This window comes from Eptatretus burgeri, chromosome 11, assembly GCF_056783735.1.
Source record: "Eptatretus burgeri isolate ZD-2024b chromosome 11, Ebu_testis_v1, whole genome shotgun sequence".
Lineage (NCBI taxonomy): Eukaryota > Metazoa > Chordata > Myxini > Myxiniformes > Myxinidae > Eptatretus > Eptatretus burgeri.
Window position 1 is genome coordinate 42,421,754 of NC_140971.1, and position 13,076 is coordinate 42,434,829.

The 13,076-nt window shown below is 40.5% G+C and overlaps 1 protein-coding gene across 5 annotated transcripts in view; it reads left to right on the top strand.

The window, feature by feature from the left end:
• The window catches only part of LOC147016943 (FSD1-like protein), a 117,803-nt gene that overhangs the window by 83,078 nt on the left and 21,649 nt on the right, over window positions 1-13,076 (top strand). For 4 of the 5 annotated variants that reach the window (XM_085846219.1, XM_085846218.1, XM_085846221.1 and 1 more), the window contains 3 exons: window positions 7,469-7,567; window positions 8,651-8,822; window positions 9,186-9,215. In XM_085846219.1, the coding sequence (XP_085702345.1) occupies window positions 7,469-7,567; window positions 8,651-8,822; window positions 9,186-9,215 (301 nt within the window). The remainder of the gene's footprint in view (window positions 1-7,468; window positions 7,568-8,650; window positions 8,823-9,185; window positions 9,216-13,076) is intronic. The other variant, XM_085846220.1, reaches the window with a different exon arrangement.

Below are 13,076 nucleotides of genomic sequence, written 5' to 3' on the forward strand. Positions count from 1 at the left end.
TCCTGAATTTGGTGACCAGAACTGCACACAATATTCTAGATGTGGCCCTCACTAAATTCCTGTGCAATGTTAACACCACCTCTTTTGATTTATAATTGATCCCCCTCCGAATACAGCCTAAAACCCAATTTGCTTTACCTGTAGCTCTACCTGCTTACCCCCCATATCGATTACCACCCCCAGATCCTTCTCCTGTGTGACCCGCTCCAAAATTACCCCATGCACCCTGTAATCTCTATTTTCATTGTTCTTTCCCATCCCCAACACCTTACACTTGCTCACGTTAAATTCCATCTGCCAATCTTTTGCCCAATCCTTGTAAGTATCAATACTTTCCTGAATCTGATCACCTTCCCCTCTGCTATCCACCTCACCTCCAAGCTTTGTGTCATCTGCAAATTTGGAAAGCTTAGTCTTTACCCCATTATCCAAATAATTTATGTAAATAATGAATAGTAATGGTCCGAGTACTGATCCCTGAGGTACCCTACTACTTATATCCTCCCAGCAAGACATCCTCCCACTCACAGCCACTCTTTGCTTCCTACCACTTAGCCAGTTTGCAATACAATGAGCTACCTGACCAGCCACTCCACAAGCCCTCACTTTGACTAACAACCTCTGATGTGGTACCTTATGAAATGCCTTCTTAAAGTCTAGATATAGTATGTCCACTCACTGCCTTTCCATCATCCATCCAATCAGACACTGCTTATAGAACTCTAAAATATTTGTTCGACAGGAACTACCTTTGGTAAATCCATGCTGACTACCTTTAATTAGTTTGTATTTGTTTAAATGGTTCCTCATCTTGTCCCTAATTAATGTCTCCAGCACCTTCCCCACAACTGAAGTCAAACTAACAGGTCTATAGTTTCCCAATTCTTCTCTGGATCTTTTCTTAATAATGGTGTTACATTTGCGACTCAAACTTGTTCTGATATTACTGATTCTACTTCTACTATTGCTGCAACTACTGCTACTGATGCTATTATGACTGATACTATTAACCTATATATATATATATATATATATATATAGCACTGTATATAGACAGATATTACTGAAACTACAACTACAACCGAGACTATTGATACAACTACTACTTTGACCCATTTAAACTCTGATGGTGGCTCAAGTTTGACCTGGAGTATTTATAAAAGGCAGAGTAAGGTACTTACATAGTTACTTTATTAATATTATTCAGGGGAATTAATCTTTGTAGTCTTTGTAACCAACATGCATAATTTTGTTTCCTGCTTCAATGCATGTGCTGAAAACTAGGAAGGCAGAACATTAGACCACAAAGGTGTATCAGCTCGTGATTGTGAAATTTTAAGGTCACCAACAACAACGATGACAACAACAACAACATCAAGACTGCTGGGATTTACAAACCAGTGGCTTCACAGTGTGGTGGTGATTGCCTGTTAAGGACATTTGTCCATATTCAATAACACCTTGGAGACGAGATATTCTCACGAACGAAGCTATAAAGAATGATGTGCTACACTGGATACACACATGTAAAGAATTCTGTACAGAAGACGTACAAAAAGCTTCCACTCTGATATGAGAAGATGTATCACTTTTGTCATGTATGTTCAGACTTCACTATAACTATAAACAAAAGGGTGAGTCAAATTTGTACCTTGTATACATTAACAAGTTCACTTTGCAAGTTTTTTTTTTTGTCCCCCCCCTGCCCCCCCCCCAAGGTTACAGGCTGACATGCCACTTCTGCTGCTCTGGGATAATCGTTGACTTTTGCTTGAATCATTGCAGTTTTTTTGTTTGTTTTTTTTTGACGTTTTTGTTCAGCTTTTTTCTTGGAGGGAGTGTTGTGTGGGAGTTACTGTGCTGCTAACTGCCCACCTGTGGCTGTACTGTACATGTATGGCCTGGCCATTCCAACTGCTGATGCCTTACAAAGGCTATTCCTCAAATCTTTGGTTGTGGCCATTGCTATTTCTTATTTCTTATTTACCTTGCCGAAGGAGAGGGTACTACATTTGGGTCTGTTTGTTTATCCGCACAGAACTTTAGTGTATTTCTCCACAATGGCTTCACGGATTGAGACGAAATTTTCACCATACGAGTGACTACTCATGTAGAATGCTTTAATGATAATTATGACATCATTGGTCACATGGTGTGGCAGCCATGTTGGAAAAACGGAAAAAGTTTGGACCTTGGAATCTCTGAAACCACACCAAGGAAAAAATTGAAACTTGACAAATGGCAAGTACTTCTCATGGGGAAATAAGTGATTTTTTTATGATGTCATCAGTGCCTTTCTTTTGACGTCATAATTGCATATGTAGAATGTAGTCTGGGAGCCAACCGATCAAAATTAAAAAAAAATTGCCCGGTCTGCTATAAAATTTTTGTGTTGATTTTCATAAAGAGACACCCTTTGAGTATATGAAAACCAATGTTGGCAATGGTGAAACTCTTGCGCAACAACACAGTCAGCACTTTTGCGAGCCCCCTCTGATAACAAAATGTTGGCAAAAGCGAAGATGTAGGATGGGGGTAGGGGTAATTCATATTGTCCTAAAATCATAACCGCTAAACCTATATACACAAATGACCCCTCATATTAAAGAGGAGTTCATTTCCTATATCACAATTGGTGTAGATTTAACCTACCTACAATTGACAAGGTTATATGTCAAACAACAAAAGATTTATGTAACTCAGAAATGCTTGACTATCAATGGGGTCAGGAACAAGAACATACTTTTACATGCCATGGTTTTAAGGAAGATAAAATTAGAAATGGATTAACACAATATTGTGACATTAAACATCCTCTTCAGAGGAAGAGTCACTCTCTGAAACAACTCCACCACATGAACCTCTCTGACCAAGGCATATGCATGTCACTCAGCAAGGCACAGCAGCCTTTTTGCATGAACATCGTTTCAGACATTTGGATAATTTGCACATGCAAGACACAGTTTTGTCTATGTTTGGCTTGGCTGGCTTAGACATGAGAATTGGGACCAGTTTTCCATTGATAAGGGTTCTGCCAAATGTTGTGGCTGGGGGAAGTGCTCGGTCACTGAGATGTGCACGTCTATACAGAAGCAATTGATACAATGCTCTTAAAACAAGGAAGTAAAACGCATCTTCTGTTGCTGGCAGTGACCTAAGGTCTAATTTTGAAGAGACAAACATATGCTGCCTGAGGGTATCCAAACAGCTGAACCCTTTTTGGCCATGCAGAGCAGTCCAGTATACTCTGGCCTCATCAATGACACATTCTGTTGCTGCCATTTCACTATCTCTTCCAAAATCAACAAGGTGGGGAAGGTTTCCTATCAGTCCCAGAGAAACCTGTGCCGCTTTTCTTTTCCCCTTCTGAATGGGGAGCTCACTGTGTCACATCCACACAACACATATGTGCACAGAAGTGTAGCTGCGACATCAAGAGGATTTTCTGGTACTTCTTGCTCAACACTTCTAGCAGCTCATGAATAGGTAGGTATTGATTCTGCCGTTGTATCCAGAGTTCTTGCAATGTGTTCAAGCAGCAGAAGTGATATATACACAGCATAATTATGTCTGTATCTGTTGCATGCACAACAGCTCGATGGTGATCAAGATATTCCACACAATACGCAAGATGAGCAATAATCCTTGTGTCTGCCTCTTCATGTTCTTCACAAGGTAAGTCCAGAACTGAACTTGATGCTGATGTGATGGAAAGAGTGTGACCTTTGTTTTCCATCATACCACCAAGAATGATGGTCACTCCATCCAGAATAGCTTCAGGACTCTCACAAAGGGAAGTGCCAATGAAGTTCTGAAGATTTCCTTTATTTGTTGGATTCTTCATGAGTGAATTCCAGTCTGGAATTTCTAGACTCTTGGATGGTGAGAATTCTCTTGCCTGGTCTGTCTGGTTTCTCCTCTGCTGCTCATCACCCTTCAAAGTATGGCTATCATCAAAATCATACTGATCACCAATGATGTTGACACAGTTGCACATTTCAGGTTTCAACTGCAGGAGCTTGCGAAGATACAGCTGGGGAAGTTCACCAAATGTTTTTGCACCCATTTTTTGGTATTTATTTACAAATGCCATTGTGTCTACCAGATAAACTGTGTATAGGTCATTCTGTGGTAATGATGGCAGCTGTAAAACAACATCCTGCTCAGCTTCAGCAATTAGCACTGCCACAAAATCAGACTTGTTGCCTTTGCGCATTACAAACCCCTGTGCTAAGCTTGGATCAACCTCAAACAGGGATGATGGATAGTCTGTCCACTCATGGGAAAATGCAATCTGTCTTGTGACTGGGTCGGCATCTCGATAGAAACACAGCACACGTGTAGTTGCAGTCTCATCTTGATAGATCCTGATTAAACTCTGTTTCCTTGATGGTTTTGATTTCTTCTGTGAGGAGAAAGTTACCAGCTTCAGTGGTTCAATCTTAATAGAGACCACCTCTTCTGCTTTCATAATGGCTTCCATGCCCTTAGCTTGAGCATGGACCAAGTCTTTTGAAGCAGCCTTCTCACCAGTTGCTCTATTGAGCAGATCCACTTGGTTGTTACACTGGAATGGGTTTATCATCTGCTGGCATATCACTTTCTTGATCTCCTCAACATGCATATGTTCTTCTGTTGCCTGCTTATGTGTTTCTCCATGATGAGTGGATTCCTGTTGGCCTAGATTAGCCATAGACTTTATGTTCTCTGATACAGCTGTGAGAAATGGTGCTGTCTTCACATATTTATCTCAAGTAGCTGGTGCCTGAGATATGCCTTTGAACAGAGATGTCTTCCCTTCATTGTTGTATGTCTGCTCCAGGGCCATGTCACTCCAAACACCATTGAATTTTCCTTTGGAAGAGTGAACTGTGAAGTACCCAACCTGGATCCAGCAAACCTTAACCGAACTGTGTTCAATAGAGTAAGAGGATTTTGGGGGTAGGGGTAACTTTGGTTGACAAAAATGTTAATTTTCTCTTTAAAAATTGATAGAACTCACTCAAATTTGCTGTTTTAATTAGCCATGGATACCATGTTCATATCACATTAAGAGAAATTAGTATGCTAATGCAGCATCTGCCTATGATAAGAAAAGTTCTAAAGGCCATCTTCAAAAAACGTTATTTTTAAGGCATTTTTCACAAAATTATGTACTTTTACGAGGTTTACTTCCACAAAGGCAATTTTTTTTTGTCATTTTACAATGCACTGATTGAATTCTTACATTTAGTTCACATTTATTTTTAATGAATGTGATTTTTTTATTTTTTTAGAAATTTTATTGACAATTGCTGTTTTATCAAATTTTTCAAATCTTCCTCAAACAAAAACGTCCGCCAAAATTTTGCGCAAGAGCTTATGAATTGCCAACATTGGTTTTCATGAACTGCAAACATATATCTAAACATCCTGGGGGTGTAAAATTTTACAGCAGAGGCTGTAAGGTCCAACCCTAAAACAGCCTCGTACACAGGTTGGCTCCCGGACTCTACGTCTGATCAGTATGAAAATATTTGAGGATCATTGAGGGATAAAATGGTCCACAGAAAAAAAAATTGATGATGTCATCAGTCGCATGATTCGGCAGCCATATTGTTTTATTTTTTAAAAACCTTCAAAGATCTTCTTCTCTGAAGTGGTTGAACAGATCGAGGTGAAACTTTACGTGTATGTCTGCCTATCCATGAGGAATAAAAGTTTCATACATATGACATCATAGGTCACATAGTTTGGCAGCCATATTGGATTTACCCTAAAACCTATAAAAAAAAATCTCCAGATAAGAACGGCTGGACATATTGAGGGGAAACTTCACACAAATGTTCCCCAAGCCTTGGGGATACCAAGGTATTCATGAATAATTGATGTCACATGGTCTGGCAGCCATATTGGATTGAGCAAAAATCTTTAAAATATACTTTCTTGTGAAGTTTCATGTCAATTGATTAAGCAGTTCATAATTATGATCTTGTAGTGATGGGAAATATACGTCTTAAATTTAAACATGATCGGACGCATGGTCTGGCAGACAGAATTTTTTTTTGATCTGTGTTCTTTTTTACTTCTTACTTTTTTTGATATATATATATATACATATATATATATATACATATATATATATATATATATATACATACATATATATATATATATATATATATATATATATATATATATATATATATATATATATACATATATATATATATATATACATATATATATATACATATATATATATATATACATATATATATATATATATACATATATATATATATATATATATATATATATATATATATATATATATATATATATATATATATATATATATATATATATATATATATATATATATATATATATATATATATATATATATATATATATATATATATATTAATCAGCTGAAAGGTGAATCCGATCCAGGTTCCTCCTGATTACTTTAGCTTTGCTTTTTGCTTGTTTGGGTTCCTTCTGATAACTCCAATGTAGGACTGTACCAATTTGGCCTTCCATATGATTTGAATCGAATTTATTTTAATCGCATTCTAAATTCAGTTGAACGATAATAAACGTCATGGGTCAGGTTCAGGCGTCCGATCAAAGCGGGGTTGCATCAAAGCGAGACGTCTTGGAACCTGGTCATCACTGCCTGCAGTTATATGGCAGTTCTAGTTATGTCTCTTATTAATTACATAACACACCAGTACACAAACACCACACAAAACAAGTCCTGGTGAGGGTCTGCAAACTCTGATTGATCTTTTTCTTGGTTAACTTTTAATTATTTATTCTTGCTTAGTTATGATTAACCTATTTTAGAAATGGATAAAAACCTTGCTCTTGAGATTCCAAATCGAATAATTCCCATGCCTTTTTCAAATAATATTCTTGGTATTCCAATTTATAATAACTTTCATCCCAATTATTTTAAGGCAGGCAGGATAGCCTCGGGTACACGCACTCCACTCTGAGTTGACTAGCCTGGGTTCGAACCTCGACCCAGCTGTAAACTGTCATCCTGTGCTTCTCAGGCAGGACAATTTATCACCGTGTGCTGTCCATTGGATGGATGTTAAACTGTGTTTCCTGTCTGCCCGGCATTAGCTGGACGTTAAAAATCCCGACATATCTTTCTCAGAGAGTAGGAGAGTTATTGCCTGCATCCTGGACAAATTGCAAATTCCACCACCCTCATCAAGTATCAGCGTCGGAGTGTCCTCCATTTTGATGTAAGATCCAGGATTGTAAGCCAAATCAAGAACCTGCTTCAGCAGAGCATGGTGCACGAGTACGAGTCCAATTGTTTTCAGGCATATGAATTGGCCTCAAAACACGGTGCTTTGCTGGGAAAGTGAAGACTTGCTTGTCTGCTTGCTTTGGGCCTTTCAAACTCATTAAGTGAATGTTCTACTGTTTTATCCATCGGGTTTTGAAACGTTGGCCTTTTTATTTTCAGGACTCGTGTTTGAGTATAACTACATGTCTGTGCGCGTGCGCGCCTGTAACAAGGCAGTGTCTGGCGAGTACTCAGAACCTGTCATCTTAGAGACTCCCGGTGAGTATCTATGGCCCATGAGCCATTTATTTATTATCTTCACAAGTATACTGTAGCTATATTTGAACCTCTCCTCTTCCCATCCCTTGCATCTCCTTTCCTTTATTTGCTCTATTTGGCTCCTTATCTTCCCTTTTACTTTCTATTATGAAATGTCCCCGAGTAAAATGGGTCTTGGGGTTTTTTTTTCATGTCTCATCCACACTTGCAAATTGCACTCATAAGTCATATTATGACTAGACTATATGTTCAAATATATGAGGGTAGGTACAAAAGTAATGCCTCATTTTATTTCTCACTAAACATGTTTACAATTAAAATTACAGGAAATATGTGGAAAATATGATGTTATTTTTCCACACAGTCTTCGTCAGCTGCAGTACACTTTAATGAGTGCATCAATCCGACTGTTGTTGCTTGTCGTCGATATCAGTTTCCCCACTCTTGAAACGCGTTGCCCAATGTCTAGAGTCGCCGAACACATTCTTTAAACGCCTATGAATATCCACCCGAGGAACCTCTTCCGCAGCAAGAAATTCATTAACTTCTCTGCTTCGTACGCACATTTAGCGGGGCAGCCATTTTGAAAGTGTGGCGTGATATTGTCACGTGGCCAGTCACAGTGCCACTAAACTTTAAATGGGTGGGACAACAGCTTTTATACGATGCTTTGGTTACAAACTGAAAAATATGAGACATTAGTTTTGTTCTGACCCTCATAAATGGCTTGATGTAGATATAATGACACAACATGTAGTGGCTGCACTACCCATGCTCGTTTGGTGTAGGAGGAATTCCATCAGAATTGTGGTCTTGATGGGTACACTTTGCAGGAAGGAGCAGTAAAACAGATAATTTGGTAGCATGCCGATGATGCATTAAGTTCATTGGATGTGACGACACCACAGGCACGAGGGACAAAATGGCTGCCTCGTGTGTCCAAGTTTCCTTTGTGAATTTCTTATTTTATATATGAGAAGTACATCCGAAGACTGCAGTTTCCATTGCACAGCTTACTTAACATGCTTTATCCACTGTTTGTCTCGTGTAGTACTACTAATGGGATTGTTTCTCCTTATGTAGCCTTTAATTTCTTCCTCGACTGCTCAACATCCCATCTTAACCTTCGTGTGGATGGAAAGATGGTGGAATGGGATCCAATGGCAGGCAAAGGACAGGAAGGGAAGGGGAAAGGAAAAGAGAACAAAGGTCGACCAGGTTCAGCGACAAGCTCTCCAGCTGGGTCACCAATCAGGTGTGTGCTCAGGCATCCAATGCAAAATTTACTGCATACAGGTATTTCTGGACATGATAGGTATTTCTGTTATGGCCTTGCCTCACTTTCATGTCCTGAACATTTTAGCAAGATGTCTCAATATTGTGTATATCAAAGTGCCGGTATCATTTTTCCAATTGTGTGATCAGAACCATGGGTTTTGCAGATATAAAACCTGGCCTTTGTGTGATATCGCTTTCATTCCATGCTTGCAAATGAATGTGTCTGTCCCTATGTGCCTACTCCACGATGTTTGCAACTTGTCAATCTCATCGCATCCATCTCATGACCACCTCCATCTTCGGTCCACCGTCGCCGATCCCACATCACTCTTCCACCCAGTAATCCACCAAGCATCCGACTTAACGACAGGTGAAAACCCCACAATGATCCTCTTCTCAACTTGATATTTTCATGCCGAGTCTCCTTGGTCAAACTCTTAATATCTGAAATTATTTGATTATCATGTCGCACTTTTTTCTGAAATTATTTTAAACGTCAGGTCAGTCTTTTGGGACTGCCACTGGTAAGCATGTAATTCAGTGATATCTGCCATATAGTCTGGTTGTCGGTGACTAAACCGACACCCCTCATTGGCTTGTTAGTGGGGAGGGTGACTGTGACACCCTGCCAGGACTAAAAACAACACCTGACAAAGCAGATGAGCTCCCTTTTGGAGCCAACAGCCATCCATTATGGAGATGGTATCTCCTAAAAAAAAAAAAAACACCTGATGGGGGGGTAGAAAAATTTATTTTTCTGCCTGGCATAGTTACCCCCTCATGCACAGTGAAGAGGTTGCCTTGTTTCAGGACTAGGTGAAAGTTTTACCAGTTTTTACTCATCTTTTTCATTCTTGGTCCCTCACTTAGAGTGGCTTTATGCTTTGTTTGGGGTAATTTGCATCTGAAAAACACAAACAAACAAAAAAATCTTAGTCCACTTCAATTGTTAAGGAAATTGCACTGGACAAGATAAGATTCCAAAGTGGTATTGAAGTTTGAAATGTTTTCTTTATGCCATTGTCTAAATAGGTGCATACAGATAACAAATGAGTCTCGGTGGGATGTGTGGCATGTTTATTGGACCTCTTTGCAGCCACAGCTCATAAGCTGAGAATGACAGTCTTTACCTCATGCTGGGTGCACAATTGGCCATGGCACGAGTAAATACAGTCATGCACTCATTTTCATTTTAGATTTTTCCTTGTGAGCTCAAACTTGAATATGTTCAAGTCAGACACAATATGAAGCTCTGTGCCAAATTTGGCAACTCCAACTACCTTCATTGCCAGTTATTCTTCCGACAAACGGCAAACAAACACACAGATGGGATTATCGCAATACTCGAGCGGTTGGTCTATGGTTGTGAGATAAGTGAAAACGCTGAAATATTTTGCTTATGTCCTCCCCAGCCTCTCGATGCCCATTAAGGAAATTGTGGCGGATACAACGTTGACATGTGCAGATCGTGCATTTCCAATTATGCTAATACAAGAGTGCACAATCAAAACTATTCTCTCTCTCTCTCTCTCTCTCTCTCTCTCTCTCTCTCTCTCTCTCTCTCTCTCTCTCTCTCTCTCTCTCTCTCTCTCTCTCTCTCACTCTCACTCTCACTCACTCACTCTCACTCACTCTCACTCTCACTCTCACTCTCACTCTCACTCTCACTCTCACTCTCTCACCTCTCACTCTCACTCTCACTCTCTCCCTCTCACTCTCACTCTCCTCTCTCTCTCTCTCTCCCTCTCTCTCTCTCTCTCTCTCTCTCTCTCTCTCTCTCTCTCTCTCTCTCTCTCTCTCTCTCTCTCTCTCTCTCTCTCTCTCTCTCTCTCTCTCTCTCTCTCTCTCTCTCTCTCTCTCTCTCTCTCTCTCTCTCTCTCTCTCTCTCTTCCTCTCTTCCTCTCTTCCTCTTTTCCTCTTTTCCTCTCTTCCTCTTTTCCTCTTATCCTCTCTCTTCCTCTCTCTTCCTCTCTCTCTCTCTTCCTCTCTCTCTCTTCCTCTCTCTCTCTCTCTTCCACTCTCTCTCTCTCTTCCACTCTCTCTCTCTCTTCCACTCTCTCTCTCTCTTCCACTCTCTCTCTCTCTCTTCCACTCTCTCTCTCTCTTCCACTCTCTCTCTCTCTTCCTCTCTCTCTCTCTTCCACTCTCTCTCTCTCTCTCTCTCTCTCTCTCTCTCTCTCTCTCTCTCTCTCTCTCTCTCTCTCTCTCTCTCTCTCTCTCTCTCTTCCACTCTCTCTCTCTCTCTCTCTCTCTCTCTCTCTCTCTCTCTCTCTCTCTCTCTCTCTCTCTCTCTCTCTCTCCCTCATGTCGGTCTCAGCTTCAATTGAATATCATATTTTGAACATGAATCGGAACACGAACCTGCATTTTCGCAGTACTTTGACTATGAATTTGGCAAATTGTGTGGAATCTCATCCCGATTGTGAATGCACAGAGTAAGGCAATTGTTTTTGTCTGTCTGCCTGTCCAGCAGTCAAACAACATTGAACATCATTCCAAACAGGAAATTTACTGTTTTTAAGGATGTCATAAAGGGTTCAAACAGGCATGAAGAACTCATTTAATGTGTTAAATAAGGTGGTGTGAAACATGGTGAATTAACGGCGGCAAACTCTAGAAATAATGGTTTCTTTTGTTGTTTTTTTTCTACACTCTTTAAAGCTTTCATTTTATTTCGATCAAATGTTATACTTTAGCACTGTGGAACACACATCTCCTTGTTGGCCCTTCCAAAAACCTGCAGTTAAACAGTACTTGGACAAAATATTACACCATCTCGACCAATCAAATTTGCCCATCACTCTCTCTCAGGGCGGTGGAATATCCAGATTCGGACAAAATTGTGGCTCGTGATGGGAAATATAATTTTTGCTCAGAAACGCAAAGCAAGAGTTGAAAAAATCCTTCCCTCTCCTTTTTCTCAAGACTGCATGGGGTAAGGTGTTCTATGAACACATACATATGAAGTATTACAATCCTGTTCATTTATATATTTGTACTGCTATGCCCCCTGTATTGTCTGAATAGTGGACATGCACTTGTCCCCCCCCCTTCCCCCATGGGGGAAGACCCTCTCGTGGACAGGCCGTCGCTGCTCTCATGATGGCAGTGAGTGCCCCAGAAGTGGTGGTGGAGAGAGTGGCATTTCTGTGTGTGGGAGAATTCTATATGTGGGAGAATTTGTCGCTCAGGGAGTGTTGCTCAGATAGCTAAGATGGCAGAACGTCGGTGTCGGTATGGTTCACCAGAGGCCTGGATTTGACCCCCAGTCAGGGTGCCGTGTGTGTGTGTGTGTGTGTGTGTGTGTGTGTGTGTGTGTGTGTGTGTGTGTGTGTGTGTGTGTGTGTGTGTGTGTGTGTGTGTGTGTGTATAATAATATATAATGTTACGGGCCATGGGGGTATCCCCGGTTCTCCCTGGACTCACCGGGTATCGAGGCCGTCGCAGCGCACATGAATAGGTCGCTAATCGAACGCCAACAATTTAGCCACGTGACTCAGTGTCCTTCATTTGATTACTGTATAACTGGGAACATGCAGTCAGTCACTTTATCGGGGAATCGTGTCCTTGGAATTGGCGATCTTTATTGGATCTTGATTAATGCTGTCAAGCTTACCACTAGCACAATGCTGGACTGATGTGAGAGCCAATTAGTTGGGGAATTATAATCTCCCAGATAATCTATGCACAGACATTGCTGGATCAATAAGGGGAAAGGACAGACAGACAGATTGAAAGCAAAATGTGAACAAGGCAATTTATTTTCAGCAGGCAATGTGGGGTATGGGGGGGAGGGAAGGGAGCTCAAGGACTTTAATGTAGTCAAGCGGGCAACTGCGGTGGGAAAAGAGGGAAATGCAATAAGAAGCAATCAAGGTGTGCACACTTAAGGCCCAGTCACACCTTGACGTTTTAGCCAGCAATGGCAATGTATTAAAATGTATGTAAAACGCTGGCTTACGTTGAACTTTTGATGTTTTTTTTTTTTAAAGATTCGGACGTATTCATAACGACTTGGTCTTATGCATAACGTATTCGAAACGGACACAGAACGTTTCGTTGTGTTATAGATAACTTATACCAACGAATGCTGAACCTGTTGTCGGCCTTCACAACCTATGCCCAACGATAGTCTAACTTAGGCATAGCGCGTTGCACGCATCGCCGACGATGATGTGGCGTAGGTTATGGAAAGGCTGCCGCACAACGATTCAAATCATAACCGCCGCAG